This window comes from Maniola hyperantus, chromosome 22, assembly GCF_902806685.2.
Source record: "Maniola hyperantus chromosome 22, iAphHyp1.2, whole genome shotgun sequence".
NCBI classification, from domain to species: domain Eukaryota; kingdom Metazoa; phylum Arthropoda; class Insecta; order Lepidoptera; family Nymphalidae; genus Maniola; species Maniola hyperantus.
Window position 1 is genome coordinate 2049968 of NC_048557.2, and position 15594 is coordinate 2065561.

The window sequence follows — 15594 nt, forward strand, 5'->3', positions numbered from 1 at the left end:
AAACGAGGAATCGCTTCAGCAAATAACTTGAATTTAGAAGCCAGTCTTAAATCACGTAAGATTTGATTATGAATGAAGCAAGTATCCACATTGTTCGTAAATTAATTCACAAATCGAGTCCAAATTGGATTCACAATCGCGTTGTGAGTTGGATACAAGCCAAAAACAGTAACTCGCTGTCCCAATTAGTAGAGAAAACAAAGAAAATTATAATGGAAAAGTTATTACATTAGCTTGAATTTGTTATCATAGATATCCGCTCATTATCAATACATAAAAAAAATATTAGGTACAACGTGTAGAATTAATCTATATCTACCTACATATAAAAAGATTTGTCCTGACTGACTGATAAATAATTGCACTAGGGTAAACCGCTAGGGTTAGAAACTTGAAATTTCCTAGGTTCATTCATGACGTAGGCACTCACTAAGAAATCCAAGCCTAAGAGAGTTCAATAAGGGATGTGAATTTGTATGAAAATCCATAATTTTTCATGTTATATCCACGAATACATGGGATTATGATCAAAAATTAAAATGTTTAAGGATTTTTGGGAATTCCAACCCCTCAGGGATTTTGAAAATTCCATTAGAGCAAAGCCGGGTGGGTCAGCTACATAGCAACAAACGTAATAAAACATACACGTAAAGCTTTATTATCTAAGTATTAAGTGATAGCATGATAAGCGTTGTTAAGAATAGCCGTGGTATTAAATCGATAAAAGACAAATTTCCTTGCAATGACATAAATTAGGGGAGAACTTTCAATGTTCTAGAACAAATAGGGACTTTCTCCCTTCGAAAATTTTCGCAACTTTTGGAAATAATTAAAGACGTTTAAAAAATTACATGATCAAAATAGAACTCTATTCAATTTCACGTACGATGCCGTAGGTGTACTTAACTCTGCAGACATTAAATTATGATAGGCGATTCTACCACCAGTTCGCAATCGTACCATCAAGAGTCTAGGAATCCAACTATGGGCTAACACAACAGACTGCAGGCAAGCCAAAGAGGCTTTCCCTAACATAGACAAACGACAAACTAACAAACTACTCCGCCTGGACAGAGGTAAACTTAGGAAGGTGGTGGGACTCATAACAGGGCATAGCCCACTAAACAAACACCTTTTCGTTATAGGTGTCACCGACAGTCCTCTGTGCAGGAGCTGCATGGAGGTCGATGAAACACCGACGCACGTGCTCCTAGAGTGAATGGGCGTGACAGAACAACGCGAACGCCATTTGGGTTCTCCAACCTCACTCCATGAAGCCCTTGGCAACCTGGGCGGCCTACTCGGCTTCTAGAGCGAGCTTGGATGGCTGGAGTGAAGACTTCGGCGGGGAGGGGCGATGCACGCACAACAGACTAAAACGTTTAAGTGCAGGAAACCAGCCTAGAGTGAAGAAGAAGAAGAAGAGTCTAGGAATTATAGCGCCATTACAGGAGCTTAATAAATAAGGTGAGTGAGGTGAGGAGGTATGTCACATCGTATCATGTTTTTTATTTTCAGTGGATTTTTTGGCAAATCACCAATAGCTCGAAAAACTGAAATCACGTGAAACCTAATTTGCTACTAAGAATAACTACGTATTATACCTAGCCAGATAATTCATAAATTGTTCTACACAGTACTCGCACAATACATTAACCTAGGAATATAGATGACATTCACAAAGTTAAAGCTTAGTGTAATATGCCAAAAAACGCTCATTATCATAGAATTTAGATTGTAAAAGGAATAATAAACCTGGTTGTAACAATGCTATGTAGTCGACCATTAAATGTGACAACAGTTTATTCTGTTTTTCACATGCAAACATTATGTCATACGCAGTGCTCGAGTAGATAACCAAGTCTTTGAAATCTTTACACTGTACTAGAAAAATCACAAATCAGAAACAAAATAAAAAGTTGAAGGGAAAAAGAGATTTCCAGCGAAAATAATAAGAAAGCGGGTAGTTTGATGCTGCCTGTCAAAAGTACAGTTTCAATAGTTCGATTACGGTAAAATGACAGCTACAATGTCACGACCGCAATCACCTCTGATTGGTTGATGCTCAATCACTATATTGGCTACAATGCATTGTTGCAAGAATAGCACAAATCCAGCCAATCACAACAATTGAGATTGTAATAATGATTGATGCAGGTTTTACGAAATCGCCCTACCGGTCGCTTAGTGTCAAATTACAGAATTCATGACGTTTCATTCATTTCATTCATAACGTTATATAGGTATGAGTGACAGAGACAACGCTCTACAAAGCCAAAATGAGATTCTAAATGCCGATGTACATTACTTTCTTAAGCATAAAATTATTATTATAAGGTTTAACTTGAACTTGAGTTTCAGGACTGTCTCATATGATTGCAATTACTGGTTACTTAAGTGTACAATCAGTTAACTTGTATCTAGACGCAGGTTCCGCGCAAACAGAATCCTTGGCTATATACTGTGGAGGGCACGTTGCGTCACTGTTAGCTGTTAGTGTTGGCTTTGACAAGGAAGTGGCTATTACCATATATACTGTAGATATTATGTTTGCTATTTTATGTTTGTTCCTAATCAGTTGTTGTTTGGCCTTAAAAAGTTTTGTCTATTTTGAAACGATGTCTTGTATGGTATTTGGCGTTTGTAATCTCTATTAAATAATGTATGGAAAAAAATTGATTTAGGAGAAATTTTCTTCCTAATACTAAATTGCGAGGATTTACTTTCAAGTCAAGAGTGAATAAGTAGGTATCTTCCAGGCAAGCGCGCTCTTACTTAGGCTTCCTAATACTAAATTGCGAGGATTTACTTTCAAGTCAAGAGTGAATAAGTAGGTATCTTCCAGGCAAGCGCGCTCTTACTTAGGCTGCATTATCAAATTGCCAGCAGGCCTGATTACAGCCAAGCGCTAGTCAATAAACTTAGAAAAAAAACTCGAATTTTGGATTTGCAAGATTTTTACAAACGACTCGCCTTAAAAACTTGTAGAGTAACCATAATATCTGGTTATATCTTTTTGGCTTGCCATACTCGGCGCAAATTAGGGAGCTCAACGGTCTCTTAAGAAAACACCTTCTAAAACTTGTCTTCTTCTTCTTGAAATGCCGTCTCCTATCGGAGCTATCATTAGGGCTATCTGCACCTTGGCTTGGGCACTGCTGCTCGGAAAAGAGATCGGGTACTCTTCCCGTACCATTGGGGTAAATTCTTTAGCCACGATGTTCTTTGGCCGGGTGGTTTAAAACTTGTAGGTTGCTATATATTGGATTACGTGGAATTTTTAGCTACTACCCCTTAAAACCAATCCGCACATGGCCAGCGTGGTAGTCTATGGCCAAAACCCTTCTCACTCTGAGAGGAGACCCGTGCTCTGTAGTGAGCCGGCGATGGGTTGATCATGATGATGATGACCCCTTAAAAACCCTTCTTGCTTACCGCACTCAACGCCAATTATGAAGTTTCACAATCTCCTAACACCATCTACGTTGGGGAACCTGTGGGAATACTGCTGATGGTGAGCTTTTCAGAGTCTTTAGACTGCTGTCTAAAGAATCTAAGAAGCTCACCTGACAGTTCCAAGTACAGCTCGACGTATGAACCCGGCAAGGCCGTGTTTTAAATGTATGCTCAAATGATGTGCTACGAAACTCACCTGCCCTCTGATGGTGAGCTTCTTGGAGTCCTTGGACAGCAGGTCTCGCACATCTTCCAAGTACAGCTCAACGTATGAGCACGACACGAGATGCGTAACATCTGGCGAGGCCGTGTTCTCGATGTGTGCCCAGATGTGTCGGAAGGCCCGCGGGATGATGCCCTCGTGGTCCACTGTGCCCTCCATTGTGTGCGTTTTGCCCGTGCCTGTTTGCCCGTACGCGAACACGCAGCCATTGAAACCGTCCAGGACGGACGCGACCAAGGGACGGACCTGCGGACGAAACATGTCTTTAGATATCTACGTTTTAAAGCAAACCTTCTTAAAGAACTTTTGGTATGGGGACCTAACACAGGTTAGGTAGACGTTAGATATTGTTGCTCATAATACATATATCTATATGAGAGAACGAGAAAGAGTACAGCTTCACGTCTTCATCTCACAGATTTTTATGGGTGACTAGCTTTTACTCTCGATTTTTGCTGTGATAATTTTTGTGATTCCCGTAAAAATTCTTTATTTTTCTGGGATAAAAATTAGCCTGAATTACTCGTTCTATAGTGCTTTACAAGCCTTTTTTTTGTGAACAAAATCCATGATGGATACCGGCCAAGGGCGAGCATGGTAGTTATGTCGGACTCCTACCGACTAAAAATCTCACGAAGTTCCATCCCACCGGTGACGATGGAGCACAAGGAACCGACAACGCCTTGTTACTCCGCTAGCGGATGTCTGCCGTACTAGACCCACCACTGAGGCACGAAAATCTACAAGACTGTTAACTTTCGTCAAATTCGGTTCAACCGTTTCAAAGATTAGCCTGGACCAACACACTGACTATTGAAATTAATTAAGTAGTAATTAGTAGCAGTAAGCCATAATATTATTGAGTTCCATTTGTAACCAGGGCAAGGCTCTCAAAACCTGCCCTACAATAGAAGTCGCCGCAAGTGGAATCTATTGGGCAATATTGTGTTTACGATAACGTAAACATCGCCTCGATCGTTCAAGAGCACTTCACTTGTAAACAAGCACAGTGTTTTAGACCGGATGGTCGCACATTAGAGGGATAGAAATGAGCCGCAAGACCCCGCCCGCACCGACAGTACGCCAAACGCATTTTTCAGTACTGATGCTATGGAAAATATTCGTAATGGTATTTCCTAATCATTCCGAACCAGTGGAAGATGCATTTGACGATTCAAAATTACTTGTAAAAGTTTAATTGAATAAAAAAAAAATATTTATTTATTTAATGAAAAGCACGCGACGAATGAGGCTTAAATTTTTCCTCTGTTGGTATCAGTCGCACGTACAACACACTCAATTACACAACTATACACATTCTACATGTGTTGTAACTTGTAATAAAAACACGTTGTGTGCTATTCTATACATTACACAGCAAAACCCACATCGCTAGCAGCCTCACAGTGATGTGGATCATAACTCTATGCAGCCTCAGTACTTTTTATACGGAAATCAGTGTAGAAGAATGATATTAGTAGCAACAACAAGTACTTGTTGCTTTTTCTAATGTCATTCGTACCTATTACATCCGTAAAAATCCGTAATGTTCGGTGCGTGCGTCACGCGCGTTTGTATCAGCGAACATCATAACGCATGATACAAATAGCTGCTCTTGCATTGCTCGCATGGAAGCTGTAACGAGTTTAAGGGCTGTTTATAGCTATCATTGGAGCGATTTATAAACATAGCATTGTTTGTGACGTTCTTCGTCTTCGTTAATAGCATTCACATTCTACGAGCATTAAAACATCTATATTTTGAAACTAGCGACCCGCCCCGGCTTCGCACGGGTAGCTTATTAAGTTATTACGATAATTTTCGGAGGGGATTCTTATTTTTTTAAAATGAAATAGCCTATGTCACTCGAATAGTGCAGCTTTCTACTGGTGAAAGAATTTTTAAAATAGGTTCAGTAATTCCAGAGATTACTTCCCACAAACAAACTTGCAAACTTTAACTCTTTATATTAGTAAAGACTAGATGCAATCAAGTTTTTTTCAGCGAGGTTCAGTAATTCCAGAGATTACTTCCTACAAACAAACAATGAAAAAGTAGATCTGTTTTTCTCTATTTCAAATTTTTTCGATCTGTAAAGAAGACCGATTCGATCCGAAATTGTTTCACGTAGTTAGTGTTTCAACACGCTAAGCATTTCATTGTTATTCGGTCTAAATATTCTTAAAAAATCCGTAGACTGCGGAGAATGCTGTCAAAATTGACGATACACTGACCTCCACCTCCCGGCCCATTGCCACTGTGGGACCTTGAACACGAGTGTAAGTTTAACGAATCTAGACCAAACGTACTGAAGCGTGGTGTCGGACACAAGGCTTGTTGGAACAGCGCGACTTGGTGACTGTACACCAGAGGCATCTCTAGCCTTTGTGGCGCCCGTGTGCAACCAGTACCCTGGCGCCCTTTAGTCTAGTAGGAGCAGGGTCAAAATGGAATACTAACAGTTATATTTTCAAACGGAAATTCGGATGCAAATGCTGCAATTTTAAATGATGACGGCTTCGGCCATAACACGAGCGCAGGGTCTTTGAGAGCGCCGGCATCGACGCATCTTTGGAGGTGTCGCATTAGAGGGCGCTCGGCGCCCCCTTAGACCCGGCGCCCGTGTGCGCCGCACACCCTGCACCATAGGTAAAGACGCCTCTGTGTACACACAACATACCACATGTCACAACTATGTATGGTCCAGATACCGCGGCTTATAATTCGTTCAGGTCTTAATGGTGCGTTTCTTTTAATGAAAGAATTTTTCAAATAGGTGCAGACGTGGTTTCGGAGATTACACTCCAGTCTCCACACGCAAACTCATAAAACTCGCTACTTTCTTTACAATTTAAGTACCTATAGCAAAGATGCAACTTAAAAAATAGTTGCTGCATTTTTTGTCGTTTCATTGTTCGCCTTAGGTAAGTATTCAATTCAGTTGGAAAAAATGCACGTTGAAACTAGTTACTAGTTGCGAAATTGAAAAAATCCTAGAGCGCAGAAAAGTTTGCTACTATCAAAAGTTATGATAGGCAAAGTTTACTTTAAAGCATTTCAGCGAAATTAAAGTAGGCATATAAACTACGTTCAACATTTCATAAAAGTACTCTACTTCTGGTGGGAGGCTTCGTCCGTGGCTAGTTACCACCCTACCGGCAAAGCCGTGCCGCCAAGCGATTTAGCGTTCCGGGACGATGCCGTGTAGAAACCAAAGGTATAATAAAAAAAACTGTCATACTCCTTCCAGGTTAGCCCGCTTCCATCTTAGACTGCATCATCACTTACCATCAGGTGAGATTGCAGTCAAGGGCTAACATGTATCGGAATTTTAAAAAAAACGGTTTTTGTAGGCTCATTACGGGATGCTAAAATACGGCGCGTGCTGTATGTAGGTACTTACCTACTGCAAAGCGCGCCGGCGAGTGCCAACAATGAGCCAAAGAGCCTTTTGTTCACGAACAAAAGCCAATTAAACACAACAAAACACACATATTTTGCCTTCAGCTTACATGTTTTACAGCATCACCGTGTTTACATGGTTCATTGGAGATTACATGGAAGATTACCGAAATATAGTAGAGTTATGACAACTTTTAAGCAAAAATTACTGGCTAGAAGGTGCACGGTGAAGGAAAACATCGTGAGGAAACCTGCATGCCTGAGAGGTCTCCATAATGTTCTCAAGGGTTTGTGAGGTCTGCCAATCCCTACTTGTCTAGCATGGTGATTTCTATTGGATGGAAGGAATAATGTGGAATGAGGTCAAAAAGCTCTATTCATAAAGCATAAAGCTGTTTATTCAGAGGATATGGGTAACCATTTGTGATTCGAGAAATGAACAATCATCCGACGTTTGTTAGGTGTCTGAGGCCATATTCTGAAAGCCACCGCCCACCCTCGTGACTCAGGTGTATGAAAAACAAGAATCCTTCGGCAGTGTCAAGGCCCGCCTTAAAACTGTGAGGCGGATATTATTTTTAGTGTTCCTGCGCGTAGGAAGTACTTTTAGTGCTGCGACCACCTGTGTGCTGTGTCATGATCATTGCCAAATATTATGAGACTACATTTTCATTGACATAATTCTATCCATCCATCCATCCATCCGCCGCCTCCAATCCAGGTTAGCCGCTGAACCCAGCTCAACTGGGCAGCGGGAAGGTTTGAGACGTCTTCTCGTCCAAAATTCTCCAGTCATCGTCTTGAAGACCAAAGTCTTCGAAGTGTGTGTTGCCACTTGCCAGTGATGACATATGGATCCACAGTATGGATCCCAGACATGCTCGCTAACTATAGGCATCATAAGAAAGCTCAGTCCACTCAGCGGGTGATGGAAAGAGTTGGATGGATTGGAGTTTCACTACCTCCGTGATCAAAAAAGAAAAGAGTAGATACGTAGGAGAACCAAGAAACCTGTCCTATTATGAAAAGATTCAAATCCAAACAATTATGTCTTAAATAATATGAATAACAATACTTGTAAATCCTTTGTAAACTATTAGGCTTGAATTGCTCATTAGGCATAAGGAAGATAATTTTATGCCGAATCATGTTGTATGATTTGAGTATGACCTTCGAGAAGCTATAAATAATGTGCCTATTGCATTGGATAAAAAGCAAAAACTCTGGTAAGAAAATGATTTCAACACAATCTCGCGGTGCGCGGTGTCGGATGTTTTGGATAAGCGATAGTTACACGCTCGAGAAATCGAAACTGAAATAAAAATATTTCGAACGCATGACACACATAGTAAGAACGAAAAATTTTACGTATCTATTTTTTACTCTTCCCCTATTTTTAAAGTAAACGCTATTCACATAATACACCAAGCTATTTTTTTTATCGGCAATATTTTATAAATGGCTTCACATGATAGTTAATAACAAAAGATGGTTCAGTCTATGATAGAAATAAACTGATTTTTAAAGAAATAACCCAATAACCAGTATATTTTGAGGAAAACGAACTTAGTCTTGTTACAAAATAACATGTCTAAACTACTAGTTTTCAAACTGATCAAAATAGGTTTTCGCGATGGTTTTTCTTAAATAGTCCTCGGAATCGTCCAACGTTTTCAGATTGTCTATTGGTTTATCATAGCATGACTGAAAAAAATACTTAGGTAAGAGCGGATACGGACTCATCCGATCTGAGTACGTGAAAATACGGATATTAAAAACTCGGACCGAACTCGGATATTGCTTGCGCCTAATCCGATCTCTGAACCTAATCTAAGCTAACAAGTGGACATCTTTGACATAATATATCTACGTTATACGTCCGATTTTAATCCGAGGCACATCCGAGATTTCCTTACGGATGACGGAAGAAATTCAGATGACGGAAGTCTGAGCTAGTGCGTAAGCGACCATACAAATAATTCTATGACTGCTTCGGAACGTATTTTCACGGATTCGGATCGGATGCAGTGCGTAATCGCCCTAAGTATAAATGGGCAAAGCTGAAAAGCGTCATTATCAAGCAATGTAAGATCCAGTAAAGACATAGGATTAGATTACACAAATTAGTTTACTATCATAATATTATTGAAACAGTGACGCATTTCAAGGCAAAAAAAGCGGTTTAATATATTCGGGTAGCTTTCGGCAAACGCATCGAGCGTGGAAAAGTTTAATTTGTGTTATGGTCTTATCAACCTTGATCTTCAAACGTTAATTTTATTTTTAATAACCAAACAATTGGGTAATATTACTTAAATTATGCATTGTTATCTTTAAATCTGCGTTATTCTTATTTTCATCTGCATAATGAACTCCTGTTGATTTGGTCAGTTTAACCATTACTCTATTAACTTCGATCTATACCTATTATTATTCGAAGATTAACTATGCACACCTACTGTGAATGTTTATAACACATCAAAGACCACTACCTATAGACACCTAATAGCCGGACATCCCCGATCGCCAAGTTTAAGCAGTTGCTTAGCATAAAAGTCAGCCCACGCCCGTTTGGTACCCTCATTCCGCACATTGTCTTGATTACGTGACCTTTGAGTCCACCAATCACAACAAAGCATTCTCCCCTGTCCCCCGCCAACATTTTACGATTTTGTTATCATGCAAAACCTTGTAGGTATATGCGTACTCTTGAGGTTGAATTCTCTGTGTAACACATGGTTCCACTAGTTTATTTGTACAACAATTTTGCTTATCAAGGAATTGTTAGACCTTTTTTAGTTTCACTTTTTTATTTCGTCACTCGCATTGCCCGCATGCGTGCTATTAACTGTTCTGTGGCGAAAAAGCGATACAATCATTCATTTTCATACAAATTGTGTTTCTAAACGATTGATTTGTTTTATTATTTTGCAAAAAATAAAGTAACACGTAAACACTGTAAGTTGTACATAAACGCAAATTAATAAAGATCGGGCTGAAATTTGGCGTGCAGAGAGCTATTATGGCGTAGGCATCCGCTAAGAAATAATTTTTGAAAATTCAAGCCCTAAGGGGGTGAAATTTGTGTAGTCCACGCGGACGACGTCGCGAGCATAAGCTAGTAGGTAATAAAGTTAAAGCTGTATTATACTCACCATCTCGTCGTAGATGGTCTGCGTGTCGGCCGTGTAGTCGTACGCGGCGTCGTATGTGAACAGCTTGTCCTGGCCCTTGGGGTTGTACACTTGCACGGCGCCGCGCTCTGCCCATACCTTCACCACCTGCACAGTGCACATACCACACATGACTTACACTTTACTTCTAAGCCGCAACGCACACCGACAGAGTAGAGTGAAGCCAGGGCGCGATTTCTTGGTAACAACTCAGTCTAAGCTTTATTTACTTTGGCATAATGGCGCACCAATCAAGCGTCCTATATGTAGCTAATTTCTAAATTGTCTCTGGTCTGTCTGGTGACTATGTAAATGGAAAAGGAAGGAAAGAAATGGATCAAAAATAATCCAGTCAATCACTTTTTTTTGCTTTATGTATTTGCAAAAGTCGCAATCTTTTATTAATTCTAAACTTACATTAAAAATTCCATAACCAAGTTAAGCTACATTACAGATACTTACCTAATGGTTAAGTGATTTTGTATAATTTACTTACTTAAGTAGGATGTAGAATAAAATACGCACATACATGAAAGATTATAATAATGCTCAAAGACGGGCATTACAATAAGCATTGTTCAATGAGTTATTGTATTCAAACAAAACAGTTCATTTTCACGATTATCGATACAACGATCTTCAATGCTTATTGAGTACCTATACATCGATGTTATTGAGATCCTAACAAGTAGGTAGTTACGTATTTCTTAACACAGTACAGTAGCTCACAGATTTCGCGCTCTGTGTGAAGTGTGGCACGCAATAATCGATTTGTCGCATGATCGATAACTCCACGGACCGTGAATAAACATCGATTATGCGAGTGTCCGATTACTTTTATTAACTCGATGATACTTACCTATTAAGTACCTACTTAAGCGGTGATAGCCTAGTGGTTAAAACATTGGCCTCCTATTCGTATGTTCGGGGGTTCGATCCCGGGCACGCACCTCTAACTTTTCGGATTTATGTGCGTTTTAAAGCAATTAATATATCATTTGCTTTAACGGTGAAACAAAATATCATGAAGAAACCTGCATGCCTGAGAATTCTCCATAATGTTGTCAAAGGTGTGTGAAGACAGCCAATCCCGCACTTCGTGCGTGGTGGACTATATGGCCTAAACCCTTAGAGGAGATCCGTACTCAGTGGACCGGTGCGCGGTGATGGGTTGATAATTATGATGTAGAATCGAAAATTCTACGACATTTAAGTAAAAATTTCAGAACTTGCTTTATTGTTTTCATATTAGGTAATCTAAGAGGTTGTCTACGTATAGTCCTAGCTCCCGACTTTATGTTAGGATGTACCTATAGTCCGCGACAGGTTGAGGTGGTAATCGGAGTAAACGTCACCCGCGCTCGCCCGCACCGGGTTAGCGCGGAGGCTGTGCGGGTATGCGGGACGTTACCTCCCCGATTGCCATCTCAACCTGTAGCATCTCTGCATTGACAAAGCAGAATTCCTTATAAAACATTATGAAATTAGTAAGACTAAGTCAAACTTAAGTTAATCCATCACCAAAATAATGAATGCTATAGTTATTCCATTACCTTTCTGATATTATGAGTGGTTACGAGTTACAACATTGGCCTCCTTTTTGGGGGTGTCCGAGGTTAGATCCCAAGCACGCACAATATACATCTACCTTTTCTGACTTACATATGTTTTAAGCAATTAAATAAATAAAACATCGCGAAGAAATCTGCATGCCTGAGAAATGAAAATTCTTTATAATGTTCTCAAAGGTGTGTGAAGTCCGCCGCAATCCGCACTTGGCCAGGGTGGTGATCTATAGCCTAAAACCCTTCTCGTTCTGAGAGTAGACCCGTTCTCTGTAGTGCGCCAGCGATGGATTGAGATGATGATGCCGAGTAGGCAGGAATTTACAGTGAAAAATGACAGTTAAGCTGTTTTGATTAGACTGGGCGCAAATTATAGCTACTATCGCCTGAGCGTCTAAAAGCGTCTGAAGGCTAAAATAGGAAACTCAAGCTATTCTACAGCAGCTATGGGCATGGCATGTCAAATAAGTGTCAAATGCTTTCTTGTTCGGGCGTCAGAACCGTTCAGTCGAAGCTGCTTAAAATCTGACGCTCAGCTGCTGAAAAGACGACATTGCTTAGGCGATAGTAGAGGCAATAGGCGCCCATATATAAAATTACTATCCTAAAATCTTAGCAAGCAATGATTCCGACCTCTCCCAAAATAACTAGTCGATATACATAATTTCGTTCATAACTAGTTATCTGGGAAAGGTTTTTTATTGTAGAGAGACCCAAACTTATTGGCGGTTGAGAAATCACAAGTCCCGTCACACTGACAATTGGGTATTTTGGTCCTTTGGGTCACTGATATACAGAGTGTAACCAGAACGCTAACAAAAACTTGGCGTTATTGTTATACTATCTAAACACAATCTAATACCAATGTACTTAGTGATTTAGAATTTTTCAAACCCGCAATGTATAGCGAGCAAAACTCGGGTCAATGCCCCGCCTACGACGCGGCATTGACTCCGAGTAACCTACTTTCCCAACGTTCATTGACCTCTAGCGTCAGTCCGATGTTTTATTTGCAATATTTATCATAAACTTTTGCAAAAATATAGGATTTTTTAATAGTTTTTTTCGCGTTTTGTTTGTGGTATCATATCAGTAATCATCAGTACTATCACCTGTCTTCGTTTTTGCCAGCGTTCTGGTTACACCCTGTATAGTGTTCCTGTGCGGATCTCCACTCACAACCTCACTTCTCAATTCTCAGCCGGCAAAAAGATGAAATCGAACTACAGAAAGTTAAATCTAGTTGTTAAGTCTACAATGGAGCATGATCTTCCTCCGCCCATGGTTAGTTGTGCCGGCACCGGTAACCTGTGGAGTCACACCTGTAACGGAGAGTTTAGCTTCTTACTGTCCGGGGAAGGCTTGGAAGAAAGACGCTCGTACCATTTCTGCTCCGAGCGACGTGTTGACGTCTTCTTTACCTGAGATGGCAGATGCCAATACAATAAAAAACAACACAAACGAAAAATACCTATTCAGAAGAACTTTAAGTACCGTAGTCCGTACGTTTCTGATACGAACCGCTACAGTATGAGACGCCCTTGCAGCGTCCATGTTTCTAGCCAAGTATAACTTAGGTACTTAAATACCTTCAAGACAATAGGTGGATAGGCATCTTCTAGGCAAGCGCGCTATAACCCAGACTTCATCATTGCTTTTTATGTCGTCAAGCGTGAGGCCTATCTTACAATTAAAAAAAAAACTTAGCACGAAAGATTGCAATGATGGAAGTTCTCTATCCCGAAAATAATCAAATAGTTTTTCACATAACTATTAATGAAATTTTATTTTATCACTCCAAGAAGTAAGCCATTTACCAATAACTACGTAGGTTTATGTATAGCTATTAGCTATTGTAGGTAGGGTTTGAACTAGAACAACAGCTATTATATCAGATCTACATGAGGATGTTTTGAAAGAAGATATCAGTTTTAGTTGCCAATTAACCGATATCTACCGCGATTTGTAGGGCGCGCGACGCGAGGGCGCGGAACACCATCTGCATTAGTATGAGTGCTATATCCGTACACAGTACACGAGCACGTGGAACAATACCTGCGCAAGTACCTGCGCAAGCTTGCACTCGCATCGTACGTCAGACACGACTATTTAACTGTCGGGAACTATACCGAAGTTGCAGTTATTAGTGTGGTCCTTAACTGTTTGTTAGGTTTACACAAATCAGTCTAATATATCTAGTTCCACCCACCACGGAACTGGCACCAGTGCTCGTGCCTCGATGCATTAACTGATACAAAACGCATTCGTCTATAAAAATGCGTAGGCACACTACACTACGGCCGGCGCCGATGTTATGCAAAACTTACGTTAATTACTTATACAAGTTATATCTACATAAACAATGCGATGCGTCATCTTAATCTCGAAGCCAACCGAGGTAGGTACTTGCTTTAAGAGCAAACAAAAATAAATAATTAGCACGCGAAGTTAAGCTCGCGCAATTTAGCTTGCTAAACGACTGCACTTTGTTTTTGTTTTTCTTTAAAGGCCAAGTGAACATTTGAACAATTTTAGTAGCATAGACCTCTATTTAGTAGTAGGTTGGTATTTTCGTCTAGAATAGATGGGCAAATGCATATTAAGTATTATCTAAAAATATAAAAGGAAAAGGTGACTGATCTATCAACGCACAGCTCAAACTATCGGGCATCGGGATCGGGCTGAAGGGCATGCAGATAGCTATTATGACGTAGGCATCCGCTAAGAAAGGATTTTTGAAAATTCAACCCCTAAGGGGGTGAAATAGGGGTTTGAAATTTGTGTAGTCCACGCGGACGAAGTCGCGAGCATAAGCTAGTATTATTATAAATACGAAAGTGTCTGTCTGTCTGTCAGCTTTTCGTGGCCCATCTGTTTAATCTAGCAACTAGTTAACTACTTACCTACGAGTGATTCTATCTAAACTGTGGAACCTATTTAACTCTCTTCAGTCAGAGAGAGACGTTAAATATTAAAAAACCTACGTTAGTCGCATCTTTGATTCAGATCGTGACGTTGAATAGTACCTAACCAATAGTCTATAACTGTATCGATTGCTATACAGTAAAGAATGTTTACAAATAACAAAGAAATTGGTCATCTATACAATATTGATAAAAAGTGCAGTTGGAATCTCGAAATCTTCAAAAACGATTTCGGCTCACTTCCCTTGTAATGTATTGAACAGAACGCCTCTACTCAATGAGTGTAGGTTAAACCAATTGATCAGGTCGTTCACCCCACGTTTCAGTCATACAAAGTCGGGGCGAGATGTGTTTATCCATTTTTTGTGACTAATGACTAAGTGCTTGTTCAGCTCATTTAACTTGCAAATTGTTGCACTAGAAATTTAGAACAATGTTCATTTCATTGTAATTCTGCTACAAAACAATTGATGCCATGCATCTTCATATCATCTCAGTCTTCAGATGTGCAGAGATCGAATTCGAAATTAGGATCAACATTACATTTGCTTCTCTCTTTCTATCTCTCTCATGTGTGTATGAGTTGTACTCCTCATAGGCAAGAGTCGTGACCTCTTTCTTTACATTAACCACATATTAGTAAGCGTTTTACTTGAGCTAATAATGCAGCGAGTTCCCAAATTCTTCCGCATAAAACTCCGAAGCATGGAAGAAACGAAAAACCAAATTCGGCTAAAATAGTTATCAGCCATCATGATTGTGGCATAGTGAGACGTGAGGAAATCTGCGGGCTACCGTAGTTTCGCAGCTATAGCGTGATGATCAAATAACCTGTAACCTGATTTATTTTA

General features: G+C 40.0%; 1 protein-coding gene across 2 annotated transcripts in view; it reads right to left on the reverse strand.

The window, feature by feature from the left end:
• The window catches only part of LOC117992996 (kinesin-like protein Klp68D), a 55359-nt gene that overhangs the window by 34424 nt on the left and 5341 nt on the right, over positions 1 to 15594 (reverse strand). Inside the window, exons 2-4 of one of the 2 annotated variants that reach the window (XM_034980742.2) lie at positions 13142 to 13240; positions 10237 to 10362; positions 3653 to 3925 (exon numbers count right to left, since the gene is read on the reverse strand). In XM_034980742.2, the coding sequence (XP_034836633.1) occupies positions 3653 to 3925; positions 10237 to 10362; positions 13142 to 13240 (498 nt within the window). The remainder of the gene's footprint in view (positions 1 to 3652; positions 3926 to 10236; positions 10363 to 13141; positions 13241 to 15594) is intronic. The other variant, XM_034980743.2, reaches the window with a different exon arrangement.